Source organism: Solea senegalensis, linkage group LG2, assembly GCF_019176455.1.
Source record: "Solea senegalensis isolate Sse05_10M linkage group LG2, IFAPA_SoseM_1, whole genome shotgun sequence".
Taxonomy (NCBI): domain Eukaryota; kingdom Metazoa; phylum Chordata; class Actinopteri; order Pleuronectiformes; family Soleidae; genus Solea; species Solea senegalensis.
In genome coordinates, this window is record NC_058022.1 from 30,882,834 (window position 1) to 30,899,908 (window position 17,075).

Genomic DNA, 17,075 nt, shown 5'->3' on the forward strand with positions numbered 1-17,075 from the left:
TCTTTATATATTTTTGTACATATTTAATAAATCTTTTTCTCATATTTAAAACAGTGATCATCATAAGGATGGAATTGCGTAGTCGTAAAATGCAGTATTTAAGTCACTAGCCACTAAATAATGTTCTGGAATCAAAGTCATTTCCATGTCGTATACTCTTGGTTTAATTATAATGGAGATATTGATTTTATTTCTAATGGTCAAATTTTGCAGGCACTGTATACTAAATCATTTAGACACCTTAGCTTGATATCTTTTAATCTACTGGTTCAAAAATACACAAAATTTTAAAATGAAGATTTACTGCAGCGTAGCGATGATTGTCGTGCCTGTGCGATCCTGATGTACAACCAAATTCTTTGAACGTCATTGCTCTGATTAAATATTTAAAGTAGTTTGGAAGATTCAATGTTTGTGTCCCTTTTTGTTTCATTATTTTAATTTCTTTAATTAGATAAACTCATTTTTATAACCCTAGAACAGGGGTCTGCAACCTGCAGCTCTTGAGCCACATGTGGCTATTTATTTTTTCTTTCAAAGTGAACACCTCTTATTTAGAGATGACGGCGATAAATTAAAGTGTTTTAATATTCTGTGCATCACATCCAATGTCTAATGTCAATGAAATATAAATCTAAACAGAGGCCGGAGCTTCCAGACACTCAAATCATGCGCTCACCTCACATTAGCTAGCTAGCTAACTAGCTAATAGATAGCTTAACTATCTGGAACTCTGTTAATTTAGGTCATGTGAATGGCGGTGGATATTAATTCAACCATATTTCTTGTTAAATATGATTCAATCCGTTGAATGACTTTGTCAAAATCTGTTTCCACTTTGACAATAAAGATTTTAATTTAGCAAATTCTTGTAAAAACCCTCCTTTTACCCTTTCTCTGTAACAGAATCCTCAATAAGCAACCATGTAAACATTATCCAGAATAAGGTCAGTAAATATACTCACCGTGTGTCATGGCAGGCATTTTGCCAGGTCACAGTCAGAAAGCCACAGGTGTAGATAATCAAGTTAACGACAGCTGAGGCAGAAACACCTGTGCTTTTCCTGCTCAAACACGTCAAAACGGCTGCCCTGCAACAGCCTGATTGTTAATCATTTGACAATATATTTCAATCTTTTGTCACAAGTAACTCATGTTTAGTGTAGTAGTGATGACTTTCATTTTCTGTATTACATTTTTACTGAAAGCTCTGGGGGGAAAAACCCACATGTGAAATGTCCAGGAATATAACACATAATCCAGTAAAAGTAGCCGTTTCATAGTCACATTGCTCGCGTTTCAAATGACAACACGGTGAAAGGGAAAACCTCCAGCCCTCAGGACGCAGACACACACTCACACGTCTATGAGCGGGAACTTGACTCTTCCTGCGCTCGCATTTCCTCCTCACACTGGCATGGAAAATAATGGTGATTGTATTTCCTGTCTGACCCCGTGACCTTCTGTCTGCATTACTGCCCCGACTCTCGTATGTCTGCTTCACCAGCTCAGAGTAACAGACGAGCAGCCTCTGTGACTGGAATCAAGAAATTAAATAACAGGGATTTTAGCAGTTCCATTTAAAATGATTCAGAGATTCCTGTGATGTTTCTGGAAGACAGAGCCCTGGGGGGACAGTTGATGTAAATCCAGGTTTCCTGGATACCGGTGTGGGCTGAATTCCTGTGTAGTGTTACCACCAACACATACCAATGTATGTTTCATACAGCGGAAATAAATTTTAAACTCTGAACAATGAGAGGGAATAAAAAGCCAGGTAGATTTTGAATTAAGGTCTATTTAAACCACTTTAAACCTCATTTTAACTGTTGCAAGACCATGTTTAAAGTTTCACTATGTAAGAAAAGAATGCTTTACAAACACTAACACTAATATGCAGATTATGGATATAATCGAGGGAGCAGCTTCAGTTGCTGGCATGTAAACCTTTTCATTCATATTTCAAAGGTCTAGAGTGTAAGAATTAGTGACACCTAATGGTGAGATTGGAGATGGTAGCTTATCTACGACAACTCCGCTCGAGATGTCATGTTGGCTTAACAAGCTTCCACTGGAAGCAAATCAATTGTTATGCAAGTAAACAGCAAAAAAATCTAAATCTGGAGGAAAAAACTCTGAAAGAAAATGCTAAACCTATTGAAAAAGTAAACACTACAAAATCACTGTGGTATATTCGAGTTTTAGAAATAGAAAATAAAGATTAGCCCAAACATACAATTTCTGCCAATAAACTCTCTTAAATGTTACATACTGGATCTTTAAAGTGATATTCAAACAAAATATTTAATTTTGCTGTTTAAAACGTGCACATTTGTTTCACAACACACTGCAAATAAAGTCAACAGAAGTTACAATTTGAAATAAGTTTTATTTTATCTTCAAGAACAAAATATAAACCCAGCGGCAACAATCCCTCCCATTTCTTTTCTTTTTTTTTTTATAAGCCATTGAAATTCTTCAAATATTTACAAAAGATAGAAAATAAAACAAATAAATATAACCTGCTGCTGCTCCAAGTAACACTTAAAAGTGTGGTAGTTTGGACTTCCACATCCCTGTTCCTCTCTCTGAAGGAAAACATTCACCCTTAAAAGAGAAATCACAATGTTTCCATGGTCTTGGATAATTCACTCAAGATTAAAAAAAGAAAAAGAAAAAAAAAGAAAGAAATATTGAGATTTAAGTGAGAACATAATCACAGAAGCAGGAGCATTAGATGGCGACTAAAAGACATGAACATGGGAAGTGAGAGAATTTGAGTGGGATACTGGCTCATTAAATGGTCTGTAGCTGTTATTGCTAAATGAAAACGAGGCTTGATGAACGTGACTGGAAGTCAAAGCATTTGTTGAGACTATACAGCGATGAAAGCAGCAGAGCAACATCCTCATTGTTTAGTAAAAGGGAACTTTCTCAATGTGATGAGGAGCTTGGAATTGGTGCACACTGACCCCTGCTGGTCATTAATGATAGGAGAAATCCCATGTATATTCAAACAGGAATTATACATAAAAAAAAGAAAAGAAAATACTACTTACAGCCATAGCAAGTTAAAAACATGAAACTTTCATGCTTCTTCCATTGTGAAATCTGCTCAAGAATCAAAGCAGAAACAAACATTTTATGGTGAGTGCAAAAAGCAAATGTGTCATTTATGGCTTACTGGTGAGAAAAAGAATGTATCCTAGTGACAGCAGGAGCAGCCTTCCATCATCATTGTAAGTTTTTGTTTTTCTTCACAGCTTTCCAGAGTCCAGACTTTAAGCCATGACGCTTAAATGTCCACACCAGTCGCAGCTGCTGGAAACAGCACGGTAGTTCCAGAGCAGGCACTTCAGTACTCGCTGTCCGTCTCGACAGTCTGACTGGGGATCAGTTCAGTAGTCTTTGTTTTTAAACCGTGTTCTGGCCGCTCCCCGGCCTAGCATTACAGTCACATGCAGCAGCTAAAGTCAGGGAACCCATTATTGTCGTCAACTTCCTGCTGCGATCCTGCCCATGATAATAAGCAATTCTCAAGAAAGCAATCAAGAGGAATTTGAGGTACAATGCATTGAGGGGCTTTTGTGCAGGTCCACTGCAAAATAATCCAAGCCGAGTGAAGCAGACCTGCTCAACTGTTGCCTGAAACAGAAAAAAAATATGGTTTTATCAACAGAACTTTTGTATTTTCAATTATTTAAACCATGACACTTCGGGAACCCTGAGTGATGGTCACTAACTGTCCGCTAGATTCGGTACGATTGGGGACTTGGTCGGAGTTTGCTTTCACACTTCGTATGAACTGAACCTTTTGAATAACATATTCCCTTCCTCGCTGCATCAAGAATTACTGAAGGAGAAGACAAGACAAACAAGCCACTCAGAGATGGCAGACTTCACCCCATTCACGCAACAAGCCTCTGTCAGCCTATACATCTAACAGACTCAGTGGCGCAACGGTAGAGTGTCTGACTCCAGATCAGGAGGTTGTATGTCCGAATCAATGACAGGGTCAAAATTCTAAAAAAAAGTTATCGTTCTAACAAGACTCTGTTGCTCATATTGCAAGCAAGTGTGGAAGCAGACACACACACACACAGACCACCAAAAACAATACTCTGTGGGAGGGAAATAATGGTTGTTATAATAGACAGATAAGGTAATATTTTCATCTTCCTTCAGAGAAACACCCTTTAAGGGTGCATTCACACCAGCTCCATCTTAATCGAAACACTAGCTTGTTTGCTCGGAAGGTCTAGTTTGTTTGGGGAGGTGTGAATGCGCAACCAAACTGATGTGCATCAAAGAAGCAATCTCTCAACCAAAACATACTCGCGTGTATAGCGATAGCCAGGAGAAAAATGAGGTAAAAGCTCTGAACAAAAATATGGTCAGACGAAAATACAACTGCTGGTAACTATTAACCAACAGATGAGCGAGTTTTCTTGTTCATTGTTCGTCTTGTCTTCTCCTTCAGTAATTCTTGACGCGGCAACTCCTCAGGTGAAAAGAGGAATACGTTATTCACCGAAGTGCAGCGTGAAAGCAAACTCGGACCTACTGAATGTTGCAATCCCCATTTGAACATTGTCCCCAATCTTACTGCGTCCAGAAGACTATTAGGTGTGAAAATGATGAACTGCTGCAGAGTGTTAGTTTAGGGGTCTCTGAGCAAAACAACTACATACGCACTATTTAATTTTCATCCAAAAAAAGTGTAATTTCCATCTGCCTTCCACACTATAACAGTTTTTTTTAAGCCCTGAAAATGGAAGAGTTTGAAAATGCTGCCGACTCCGTTTTCAGAAAACTCAGTGGCTGCATTGTGTAACAGAGTTAGGGGCCTGAAGCGTCTAAAGACATAAAACAAGCCATTGGTCTTTTTAACCAACCAGAACACATGAGCTGCTGAGGTAGCTTCCGTTTACTGCAGCCTCACTTACTAACTACATGAACCTAAGAATAAAATCAAAAGAAAGAAAATGGAGCTTTATTTGTGTGCATACAAATATAGCTATTGCCTTGACCAACTAGTCAGTTCAGGAGATTCTTCTTGATGGAAGTTCAAAGCTGTTTGACCTACTTCTTTGACCAGAGTATCAAAAGACGCTCTGAAACTCCCAAAATGTTGTGCTGTGTGTTACAATTGACACGTGTTCTCACGGTGTGCGCATATTCTTTTAAAACAATGTATTTGTTCTGGGAAAAGACACATGTGAATGGGCCCTTACCAACATTCACTTCCTGACTTGCTTAAAGGCTTGGGTTTAAATAAAAATAAAAATCTCTTTCTTTCCTTTCCAGTTTCATCTTTTCGAGCTGCTGTTGTTTATCTTTTAGAAGTCCAAATCCAAGTAAACCACTGCAAAGAGAATCAACTTCCTGTTTACTCTCTTGAGCTTTTCTAATCGGACAATGCTACTTTCAAAGACAGTAGACGGATAAATAAAATGCTTTCTGTATACAAATATGTTACATCACATCTACAGGATGTTCTTCTCAACACCACTGTTTGAATAAAATTGTCGATACAAAAAAAAAAATCTAAAAACAGACTTCATAGTTCAGACTTACCCTCATCATCAGAGTCGAACCCAAAGAGTTTTGAGCACTTCTGCAGCTGCAGATGTTTCTGTAGATCCTCGTTACTGGTAAAAGTGGCAAAACAAGTGGCACAGCGTTGCCGCTGCGGCGTCGCTATCTCAGGAGGTGGATTTATCCGAGACGGCTGGAAAAACATCTCCTTTCTCCGTTTTGGCATGGTGGTGAACTTCTCGTCGAGGTAAGCCGTCGGTGGCGGACGCATGAAGGGCTTCTTGCTGTACAGGGAGAGGGCTACCGTGCTCACTGAAGTTTTGACAAGTGGAATTTTCAAATTCACCTCCTCTTGAGTCTTCCTCTGTTCACATGCAGAACTCCTCTCAGCGTCCTCTTTGACCTCAGTGAGTGGTTGGATTTCAGGTTCTGACTTGGCAGGCTCCTCAGAAGCTGACGGAATTTCTTTGCGTTTTCTCTTCTTCACATTCTTAGCGTCACCATCCACATGATCACTCTTGCGTTTCTTGGCTTTTTTGTTTGGGTCAGACTGCTTTGCTTCCTTAGATTTCTTTACTTTTATTTTATCTGTTGTCATCTTCCGTGATTTCTTCACTTTTATTTGATCTGTTGTTAGTGTCTGTGTGTTGTCTTCAGTGGCAGTGGGGGGACATGTCTTTTCAGTGGAGCTGCTGGAATCAACAGAGATGGAGGGACCAGAGGTGGTAGGTGGTTCATCCTTAATGCTCTCTTTGACATCAGTAGTACTCTGTACCTGTGCTGCTGCTTTGGCCGCATCCGGTTGTTGTTCTTCACATTTTGGCTTCTTCATCTTTTTTACGGCAGGCTTCTTGACTGTCGTTTTATTACTTGCATCTTTCTGCTTCTTTTTTCCTTTACCCAATTCTGAAGAATCGGTTTTCTTCTTCCTGTCCTTTTTAACAGTGAGTGATTTCTTTAATTTGTCCTGCTTGGGTTCCTTCTGTATTTCCACTTCCGGCGCACTTGCCTCATTTAAACCAGGGTCACTCATGTCATTTTGTGCCGACTCTGTGTTTTTCACCTTTGTGTTTCCATTCTCATCAGAGCTTTCTAACGCAACAGCTTTAGCATTGACCTGCGATGCCACAGATAATGCCTCTGCTGGCTTTTCTGATGCAGACTCTAGTTCCTTCAGGGGACATTTTTTCTTCCCCGCCTTTGTGCTCACTTTGCTCTTTGAAAGCTTTTCTTTCTTTAAAGCCTTGACTTGAAATCCATTTTCTTGAGTGGAGGACTTTTTCGTCTTGTGCCCTTTCTCAGTGGTTAATGTCTGGGTTTTGCTTACTGAGGCAGATGGCTCAACAGTTGTGGATTTATTACGTGAACCCATTTTTTGTTTAACAAGTTTCCTTAGTTGATTGAGGACTGATTTGTTGCTCTTTGATTTATCTCCAGATTTTTCTGTAGCTTTGACGATCTCTTGCTGTCCATCGTTCACATTTGAGGTTGTTTCTGTTATGGATGGGCATGAACTCTGAGGATCCTTTTGCAAAAGAGATTTTTCTTTGTTAGTTTCATTATTTTGACTGGTTGAAGTGTTTTCATCAGGCACCGAGTTCCTTGATTTCGGAGGACGGCCTCTTCTCTTCGGACATTCTGAGTTCACATTCGCTTGTTTTTTCTTTAACCTGTGCTTTAATTTGCTGTTGCGTCTTAATGATGATGAGATGACTGTGTGGGTTTTGGGAGCTGCTGTTGTTGAATTTGTCACTTTTCTTAATGATTGCCTCAATCTCAGATTAGGAAAAGAAGGCTCTTCTGAATCTTTGTTGGAAAGATTTTGTAGGACATTTGAATCGTTGCTTTCATTTCTTCCTTTCAGCTCTCGTCTCAACACAGATCCTCGAATTCTGGGCAGAGCCTTAACGTGTTTCCTTGACAGGTTACGCTTTGTGTGTCTCCTTAATTTACGAGCAACCTTTAAACTCAAAGTCTTATTTACAGCAGTGTTCAGAGCACCATCTTTTGACTCATTATCCTGTTTCTTCCCCAATCCCACATTATTTTGTTTGTCCCCTTTTTGCTCACTTGTGATCTTGTTTGGTTTAGTGGGTTTGGAGGCGTAGTGCTCTCTTTCATGTAGGTTGAGTGCCCAGAGACATATAAATAGTTGAGAACAACCAGGAAGACAGCACACTGCCTGCAGTGGACTGTGTTTCCTGGTGTGACGTCTCATCTCCATCCCAGTTTTGAATCTGGCTGTGCAGCCTTGATGAAGGCACGGATGCCGAGGAACCATCTTGTGTCTCTCAACGTGGTGCAGAAAGTGTTCAAAACTCCACAAAACCCTCATGCATATCGCACATTTGCTGTTACTGACACGAAACGCCAGTTCTAATGGTTTGACCTCATCATGGTGATTCTCCAGGGCATGGTACAGGAGTGCAACACGATTTTTCGCCAAGTCTGTGGACCAAGCACATTCATCCACAGGACAGCTAACTTTCTCTTGAGGCTCCACATTTTTGACAGCCTTTCCATTTTGTTTTGTAGCTTCCTTCAGAAACTGCAGAGATTCTGCCTCTTCCCCGCTTTCAGTGGAACAATCTACCTGAACTGCAGATCCAGAGGAATTCATCCCTCTAACCTGGTTTTCTGACAACTTGGGAAACTCTGATGCAGCTCTTGTTGTTTCTTGAGTCATCTCCTGCTGTATAAGTGGCTGCTTGGGTTTTGGTCTTACATCCTGAAGTTTTTTCTTTTTGCCAACATGTCCATTAACTTTATGAACAGGAAGTTCACTATAATTTGATGTGTTTTGTTTGTGTTCTTGCAATGATGATGATGCTTTTTGTTGCTTTTCTTGTGATGATGTGCTCCGTTGCCTTTTCTGCGATGATGTGTTTTCTCTCTTTTCTTGCGATGGTGTGGTTTGTTTCTTTTCTTGCGATGATTGACCGTGCACTGGCTTGTCATTCGATCTCAACTTTCTGAATCTAGTTGGGCTTGAATCATTAGGACTTGCCAATTTAGGAAAGACAGCAGATTTTCTCGGCCTCCCACGACTTCGACAATCAGGGGACATATTTGGCGTCTTGTGTTTGGCAGAGGTTTGGGGCGTGGAGATGCCTTTGGTCTCGGAGACACCGTTTTCCTGGTTTTTGTTAGCAGCTGCTATGGTCCTCTTTAGTTTCTCTATATGATCAGACAGGTGCATCATGGCTAACAGGTCATCTTTGAACATTGTCCCACAGAACATGCACTCATCTTTGCGATAATGGAACATGGCATGTGCAACAACACGACAGCCCTTAAAGTCCTTGTTACAGAAGGTGCAGCAGAAGTCCAACTTGGATTCCTCCGATTCTGGTAGTGTTTCCATTGCCTCACTGTTTTCGGGTATTTCTGGAGCATCATCTTCCGTTTCCTCCATCCTTTCCTTGAGCTGCACATCAGCAACTGCAGAACGCTCCTGTGTTGGTACAAGGCAGCTAGACGTAGTCCAGGTTTTGTCAAGTACTTTAGCTTTACTTCTAGCCATAGACTTCTTGGAAGCACTATTTTCCTGAGCAGGCCGTTTGCCATTCTCCAAATCTCGAGCAAGCACCTCAGGTTCAAGTTCAGTAACCATCTCTGTTACTAACGTCAGAGAGGATATGCCATTCATACTGTCCTGGTTTGAAGACAAATAAAGCGCACCAGCCTCTGATACCTTATTGAGAGTAACCACATCTCCCCGGATGCTTGTGTCCTCACAAGGTCCATGTCCTGAGTCTGTGGGGAAGATTTTGTCAGTTTCAGCCTGTGAGGAATCCGATTTCTCTTTTTCTCCATCTCCAAGAACATCCTGGGACTGGGAGGTCACGAAATCTGCAACGCCAGTGTCTGAATTGTTGGCTGCCTTACAGACTGAAGGAATTTCATCAGTGTTCATCTTTTGATTGCTGTTTGCAGCTGTGGTTTGTGAAATCTCAGCTGACGTGGTGATTACTGAAAGACCTTGTTCACTTTGAGCTTTACAGACCTTCTCTAAAGCTGGTGAATGTGACACTTTAGCTGCAGACGTTTGTGAGGCAATGGTAACTTTCATCTCAACAGCCGGTTCATCACAGAGCTTTCTTGCTGGCACTATGGTTTGAGCGTGGCGGACTGTATCTAACACCGGGGCTTCTATTACTTCAGCTTTTGCTGATGTTTGTGATGCATTAACTTCTGCAGGAGACTGTTCATGGAGCCCTCTTGCTGAAGTTATGGCTTGCAAGTCTTTTTCTTTGCTAGGTTGAGGGACCTCACCCAACACTGAAGAGTTTGTCACTTGGAGCAGCGGAGCCTGATCTGGAGGGACTTTTTCTAAAAGTGACAGTGCTGCACCACCAGCTCCTGTTATTTTACGGGAGGCAGTTCTACTTTTTAACTCGTGTTTTTTATAGCGGTGTTTTGGTGGATCTTTAGGAGGACATCCCTGTACAGAGGAGCGTGTGATAGTTGATACCGAGCCATGGACATTTAATCCGTTCCCTTTTCCTTTCTGCCGCCGAGCATAACAGTGCAACTGTTGTACAAACATTGGTACATCCCGTGCTCTAAGGATAACCTCTTTGCGATGTACAGCCTTCACAGGTTGCGATGTGGTGGAAAGCTTCACTGTGGGTTTGTAAAGAAGCACTTGAGGCAATCCTCTCAGTCTGTTACAAGAATCTTCATTAAATGTGCCCATCAGTTCATTGTCTGGTAAGGACAGCTCAAGAATGACTTGAGGGGGAGGATCTGGTTTAGGACAAACAGAAAATCCTCTCTGGTGCTTGTTCATTTCCATTGCCTTTAAATGAGAGTTTATTGATGGTTTGTGTTTTGCAGTGTTCTTCTCCAGGTCAATTTCTGACCTCTTTACAACAGCGGATTGATGATGTTTCTGGTGCTTCAACCATTGCTTTTTGATCCTCTGAGGAGCCCTGTTCTTTTCAACAGTTCCTGAGTCTTCCAGAAGCCACTTGGGCGTTCTAATCCTTCGTTTTGGTGGGTTCTTCTCAGAGAGTCTTGTTGTGCGTCTATGTTCTCCATACCTAACAGTGACACCATCTTGTATCCTGTCCAGCTTCCAAAATGAACGCCTCAAAGGTTGAGATAATGATTCCCTCCGAAGTCGTGACCCATGGGTGCCTTTCTTCTTTGCAGTATGATCAGTATTGCCGTCTTTATGGTGTCGGTTTTTCTCAGCTGCCTGAATTTCCTCTTGACTTCCTTTCTGACATAATGATCTGCTTGACTGAAAAGTAGACTCTTTGGTGCAATAGCTTGGGATCCATTTGTCCTCCATGATCTCTTCAAGGGCAGCACCAACCACCCTCTCACTCATTAACTTCAAACAATTGGTCCGCAAAGCAATGAGGTTCCAAAACTCTGGGTCAAAGTGGAGGTCTTTCTTCAAGATCTGAGGAGAGACAGACAGACAAAATAATTTTTTTGGCACAACAATATGGAAAAATGACAAGCAAGCATCATTACTAATCAGAGCGATCCTTTACCCGCAGCAATTCAAAGCGAACATTGTTTCCAATGAGGCTGTATTCCACGTGGTATTCCTGATCAGGATGCATGTAGAGAAGATAGACCCTCTTGTAGGCTTCAACTGTGCGTTCCAGGAAGAAGACGAGAAGGGCACATAATCTGCAAACCTCCAGGTCGTTGGGAAGCAGGCCAGCAATGGTTTTGTAGATGAGGGACTTGGTGATGACATCACAGGGAAGGCATGACTCCAGGGCATTAGCACAAAGCTCCACACAGAACTGCTTACCATCTTCACCCAGCTAGCAAGTCACAAACAAAGGACAAAAGATTTTATTAAGTCTAAATTAAATCAACTTATAAAAAACAAGAGTATCATCAATGTAGAGAACACATAAAATGTCACCTCTTGCAGTACGGCCCTGATGAATGGAAAGATTGAGTTAACATTGGTGGCGGACAGCATGACCTGACCAATCTCCTCAAGTAGAGCTTGCTTGGATGTATTCAACCGACAATGAAGTTTGCTCCATATGAAGACAAGATCACTGCAAAGGAAAAATACAATAGTTTTCTTACTTCTGTATAACTAGGCAGCTATGGCTTCTAATTCTTTTTTTCAGTAACATCAACATTTTAGCTTACTTACCACAAGTAGTACATGTCTCCTCTGCTGAGCTGCTGGGAGAGAAAGGCTCTGCTGAGGGCGAGAAGCAGGTTGTCCTTTTCTTCGCACTCCAAATTACAGATGATGTGAACTGCATCTTTACCATTTATATCATCCACCTGAAAAACAACAGACGCTGCTACTTCACTTGTATCTGCCGTACAGTTGTGTAGTTCCCAAATGCATTTCAGACAGAAACATTACAACAAATCTTTAAAAATATGTGACACGCAACCCACCTCATTTCGTAGGCGGTCATGCTGTGAAGTTTTGTAAAGCCACGTGAGGTAGATTTGGAGGAAGAACGAGTGTTGTCCTGCTGTGGGATGACGGGCACAACACTGAGCCAGGGCCATGGCTCCACTGACGCGTTCACAGGACAAAAGGTAGCGCACACGGAGCTCGAAGAACACTGGCAGCTCCGAGCTGATGCACTCATCCACTGAGCAGATAAGTAAGAATCAGAGGAGTGACAGACATGAACAGTGCATAAAAAGAACAACCACAGAGACAAACAAAAAAAAAGAAAACTGAGAGAATTTATTATTTATATTGGGCTCTGGATGAAAAGATAAACCACTTAATGGAGATTGTTCCCCTCAAGATTTTAGGTTTTCTAGTACCAACTGATGAACAGAAATCTCTTATCAACCACAACTACATTGTAGATAAAACAGACAACAATAAACTGACTTTCTGAAATTCACATTAAATAATGGAGAACAGACAGTAAATTTATTGCATTTAAATGGCAGTGGAAAAGTGTTTTACGTGTTGACAGTGTTTCATACCTTCATTCTGAGGTAAACTGGACTCACTGAGGATTGCCAGCAAGACCTGACTGGCCCACGGCCCATTGTCCTGGACCATACGCGCCACCTGAAGCAAGTGAACATTCTGATGCCTCGCAAGGACCACACAACATTCCTGGAAAAAGTAAAGTGGATTTAGCACAAAATTACACGAAAAATTAGACCACACACCACCTGCTCTTTTTCTCACCTGGAATGTAACAGTGAAGCTTTGCAGTGGCTCCTGGTAGAAGTCCTTCTGGTCAAAGAACAGCAGCAACTCAAAAACACTCCTGTGAGGACATCAAAATCCATTTGCTCTATCAATAGATTGAATAGATTTTGCAATTGAACAGTGAAAAACAGCTTTATGACTGTTTTGTTAAGTTGTTTATACAGGGTTGTGATAAAGAATCGGTTGAATGCAGTTTAGCTGAGTGTGTGGGCGTGCCAGAATAGAGTGAGTGGTTGAGCGAGAGAGAGAAAGCAGCACATCAGAGTGTGTCTATTAACTTATACATTCTTGGTTCCCTCAGGTGTGTTTTCTGCTTAGGTGGTGGAGTAAATAGGTAATTCCTACAATTAATACTACAGTTACTTCTTCGGCTCAACCCAAAACAAGTGTGGTGCAGCAGTGAAAAGGGTTCCCTGTCGAACAGTTTTTTTACTGCATTCATGTATCTGTGTTTGTCCCTTCGGCGTGAGGTTGTTTAACAGATAACTGCACATATGTCTGATATGTCAGTTCATTTACAGTTAGATGGATAAATCAAACCGTGTGGGAGTACATCACATTTGCAGATAGGACAGTCTTGCACTTTGGTTCTTATAGAGGAAGCGGATTCAAATGTTTACAATTACTTGAGAACACTTGCAGAGTGAATGGCTCTGGCTTTCATTATTAAATTATGGTGGGATAAATTAAGACGACAACGGGCTGCAACAATGCAGGTTGAGTTAAGAATAAGGTCTGCGTGTACTCACAAGGCCAGACTACTGAGTGTGTGGAGCACATGATCACAGTTTAATGTGAAGAAGGTGGAAGCTCGAGCAAAGTAGCAGAGAGATGTCTCAAGGATCCTGAGCTGAGGCAGTGGCACCTGCCAGCGAGAGGTGAACTCCTCCACCAGCTGCACAGAGAAAAGACAAAAGGGAAACAAGTCATAAACAAACACTGTGTGTCATTTATCATGTCTGGGTCTACTCTAATACCACATGTTTTGATTAGTCAGCCTGGTGGAAATTGTGCAGCAACACCATGAAAAGCTATTAATAGCCAAGCATTGTAAAATACAACTGCAGATTATCAGTTTGATGATATTGTTTTGGTAATCCTTTTTCAAACATGTTAATGTTTTTATGTGATGAATATGATATATTCGGGGGTTGGATTGAGTCCAAAAGAATGACTGTCATTAATCAGATTAACTGTTAACTGCAGCAATACAATTAGCAGTGGTAGGAAAGAGCCACATTCTTCATTATGTTGTCAAATCAGTGGAATGTCAACAAATTTGGAATATAAGCGGCACATATTATTGCCCTTTAACAGCAGAGATGCAAGGATCAATGTTAGTCCCATGGTATTGCCCAGACACTACATCTCGTTTCCAAGTAAATTAAATACTCACAACCTAACCACCTGAATTTAAACAAAACGCAATTATTTTTGGTGCCTTTCATATGCAATACAAGTAGTTGAGCAACTAAAATAAAAGATTTTAAAACAATTTGCTCAACCATTTTACACTGTAGTCTATGAATGTATCTCAAACTACTTTGTGTCATTGTGAGATTTGCTATCAATCTCGCACAAAATAAAGTGAATGATTTCAATCCTTTAACATTCTGATATTATGAAAACATCATGGTATAAATGTGTTGTTATCTATTATGATGGTATCAATGCTTGCTGCAGATTTGTGGCCTATACATCCCAAATGCCACTCTTACATTGGCTTGAGAACTGGGGCCATTTAAGCGCAGTGAAACCAGTCTGAGACGTTTTTGAGCTCTGTAACACGGCGTGTTATCCTGCTGGGAGTAGCCGACAGAATATGAGTACACTTTGGTTATCAAGAGATGGACACCGTCTGAAACAACACTCTGATAGGCTGTGGCCTTTTGACAATGCTCAAGTGGTACTAGGGGGCCCAGAGTGTGCCAAGAAAATGTTCTCAACACCATTACACCACCAGCAGCAGCCTGAACTGTTGATACAAGGCAGCATCGATCCACACTTTCATGTTGTTTATGCCAAAGTCTGACATGACCATCTGAATGTTGCAGCAGAAACAAAGACTCAGACTCTGCATCATTTTCCATCTTCTATTGCACAATTCCAAGCTCGGAGCTGACAAGAGTGACACTGAGTGTGTTCTTCTGCTGCTGTAACCCCTCGTTCCTGAAGGTTTGACATGTATGTCCAGAGAAGATCTTATGCGTACATTGGTTGCAACAAGTGGCTATTTTCATTATTCTTGCCTTAACCTGTCTGGTCGAACTCTGGCTTACAAGGCACGAACGGCCACTCACTGTATATGTTCTCTTTTTCTCGTACCAGCCTACGTAAACGCTAAAAACAGTTGTACTTGGAAATCCTAGCAGATCAAAAGTTTCTGAAACATTGGTACCAACAAACATGCCACGCACTTAAATCACATTCTCCAACATGCACAGATTGCACTACAGCAGTTTGTGTTGACTATGTCCACCAGAGTAAATGTTACAAATTACAAAAATGACAAATTTACGTTAGCTAGCAGTGGAGCAACACTAAATACAGTGACTGAATGTGGCGTCTAGTGGCTGGTTACGTGCTTAAACGGATCATGAAGAAACAAGTTGCGCTTTATAAACACGTACATGATAAGACAGGCTAAAACTCACAGCACAGTCTTTGGTTAAACATGAGTAAGAATGTGAACAGGCTCACTGCTAGATAAATGGTTGTCAAAAGTTGGTCCATTCAGTTGCTCAAGATAGCAGGCTAACTGTTGGGTTAGCTGGTCAGCTGGCTATGGCGAGTAGCCGAGTTAGCTTATTAACTGTACAATGAACAACACATTACACATGTATTGACTCCAACGCTACGACAACATGATCTGAACATGGGTCCGTGTTGTTAGACATAACATTCAAATGACGTTACAGTGATATGTTAGTGTTTTAGGCTACAAAACGCCAGCTAGATTGTTGCTAACAAGGCTAAGTGCTAATGGTAGCCAAGCAGCGACCAGTTCTGGGGGAGGGGAGTAGGCTAACATAAACGCTTCTATCTTCGACAACAAGCCTGTCACAAACTTCAGCTTTCGCTCCTTACCTTGCTAAAGTCGGCGCAGAATGGTTTACTCTCGTCTCGCAGGTCATCACTTGAATATCGGCTTAATAAACTCTGTAACTGTGTTTCTAGACCCTCTATCTCGAACTCACTGCCCTCCTCCGCCATACTGCCTGTCTAGGCTTGCGCGTAGCAGCAGCAGCTACCACACAACACATACATCTCCACCGTCAACCAGTCGCTTTGACAGCGCTGATTGGGCGCTGCGAACGTGAAGGAGCTCGCTTCTTCCCAATACCGGCGTCTGCCGAAGGAGCGCTAATTAGGGCGGAGTCTTAAGATCCACTGTTAATCAAATGCTTCTCTCATTATGCCCCGCCGACTCGGTGCTTCAAGAACGTCATTACGTGCGCCGAAAACCACATGGCAGACACAAACACAGTGCGCAAACGACTGTCAATATTTGCGTTCACGTTCCATTGTAAACAATTGGAAGAAAAAAATGAGTGCAGATAATACATTTTCCTCCGTAGAATATATTACTAAAGAGATGGTGCAGTATATGAGGAACAGAAACATGAAATGAAATGAAATATTCAGAAAATATTTCGGAATATGTAAATAAATAAATGAGGAACAGAAACATATATGTGTGTGTATATATATATATATACATATATATGGCATGTATAGTTTATGCCAGTATTTTTTTATATATTTAAATATGTCTAACAAAAAGATGGAATTTCAATGTTGATAACATTTATACTTTGCATGCTCACATAATGTATTTCCAGTTATGACCAAATGGTAATCACAATTATTTTTTGATCAATATGAGATAGTGTTCAATTATTGGCAATTGGATCAATGTGATTGTGGAGTAAAATCATGTTTGTGTTACCCTGCTTAAAACAACTCATTTGTTCAACATAAAAAGGATTTAAAAAAAATACTGTAGACAGTTTACATATACAGTAATTTATTTTAATTATGTGAAATCATTACACATTCATGAAGAGGAAAAAAAACTATTTCATATAAAATGATTCTGCTAGACATATTTACTTTATAGATACATAACTGGCTCTGCTTTGAAAAAGGAGAAAGAAATACCACAACATAGTTGTGTCATGTGATTAATTTGCAAGTTTCTTATTGTCTACGCTCTACCCATCTTCTTCCAATAAGTTCTGGAAAAAGACGCCAAGACCCGCCCTCCACCGTTCGAAATCACAGTTCAAAGTTCTTAGACACAGATTGAAGTTGCCCTTCCTTCTCATCCTTAATCTCTCCACCCGTCCACACATCC

At 40.9% G+C, this 17,075-nt stretch overlaps 1 protein-coding gene across 1 annotated transcript; it reads right to left on the bottom strand.

Annotated features, from left to right (window-relative positions):
- Positions 1-2,484: 2,484 nt before the first annotated feature.
- Positions 2,485-16,088, bottom strand: LOC122761524. The gene is made up of 10 exons (XM_044016767.1): positions 15,806-16,088; positions 13,468-13,613; positions 12,695-12,776; positions 12,484-12,619; positions 11,932-12,134; positions 11,675-11,811; positions 11,432-11,573; positions 11,046-11,327; positions 5,578-10,951; positions 2,485-3,645 (listed from the first exon to the last, which is right to left on the bottom strand). The coding sequence occupies exons 1-10, from the start codon at positions 15,929-15,931 to the stop codon at positions 3,635-3,637; spliced, it is 6,639 nt and encodes a 2,212-aa protein (XP_043872702.1). The 5' UTR covers positions 15,932-16,088; the 3' UTR covers positions 2,485-3,634.
- Positions 16,089-17,075: the final 987 nt, after the last annotated feature.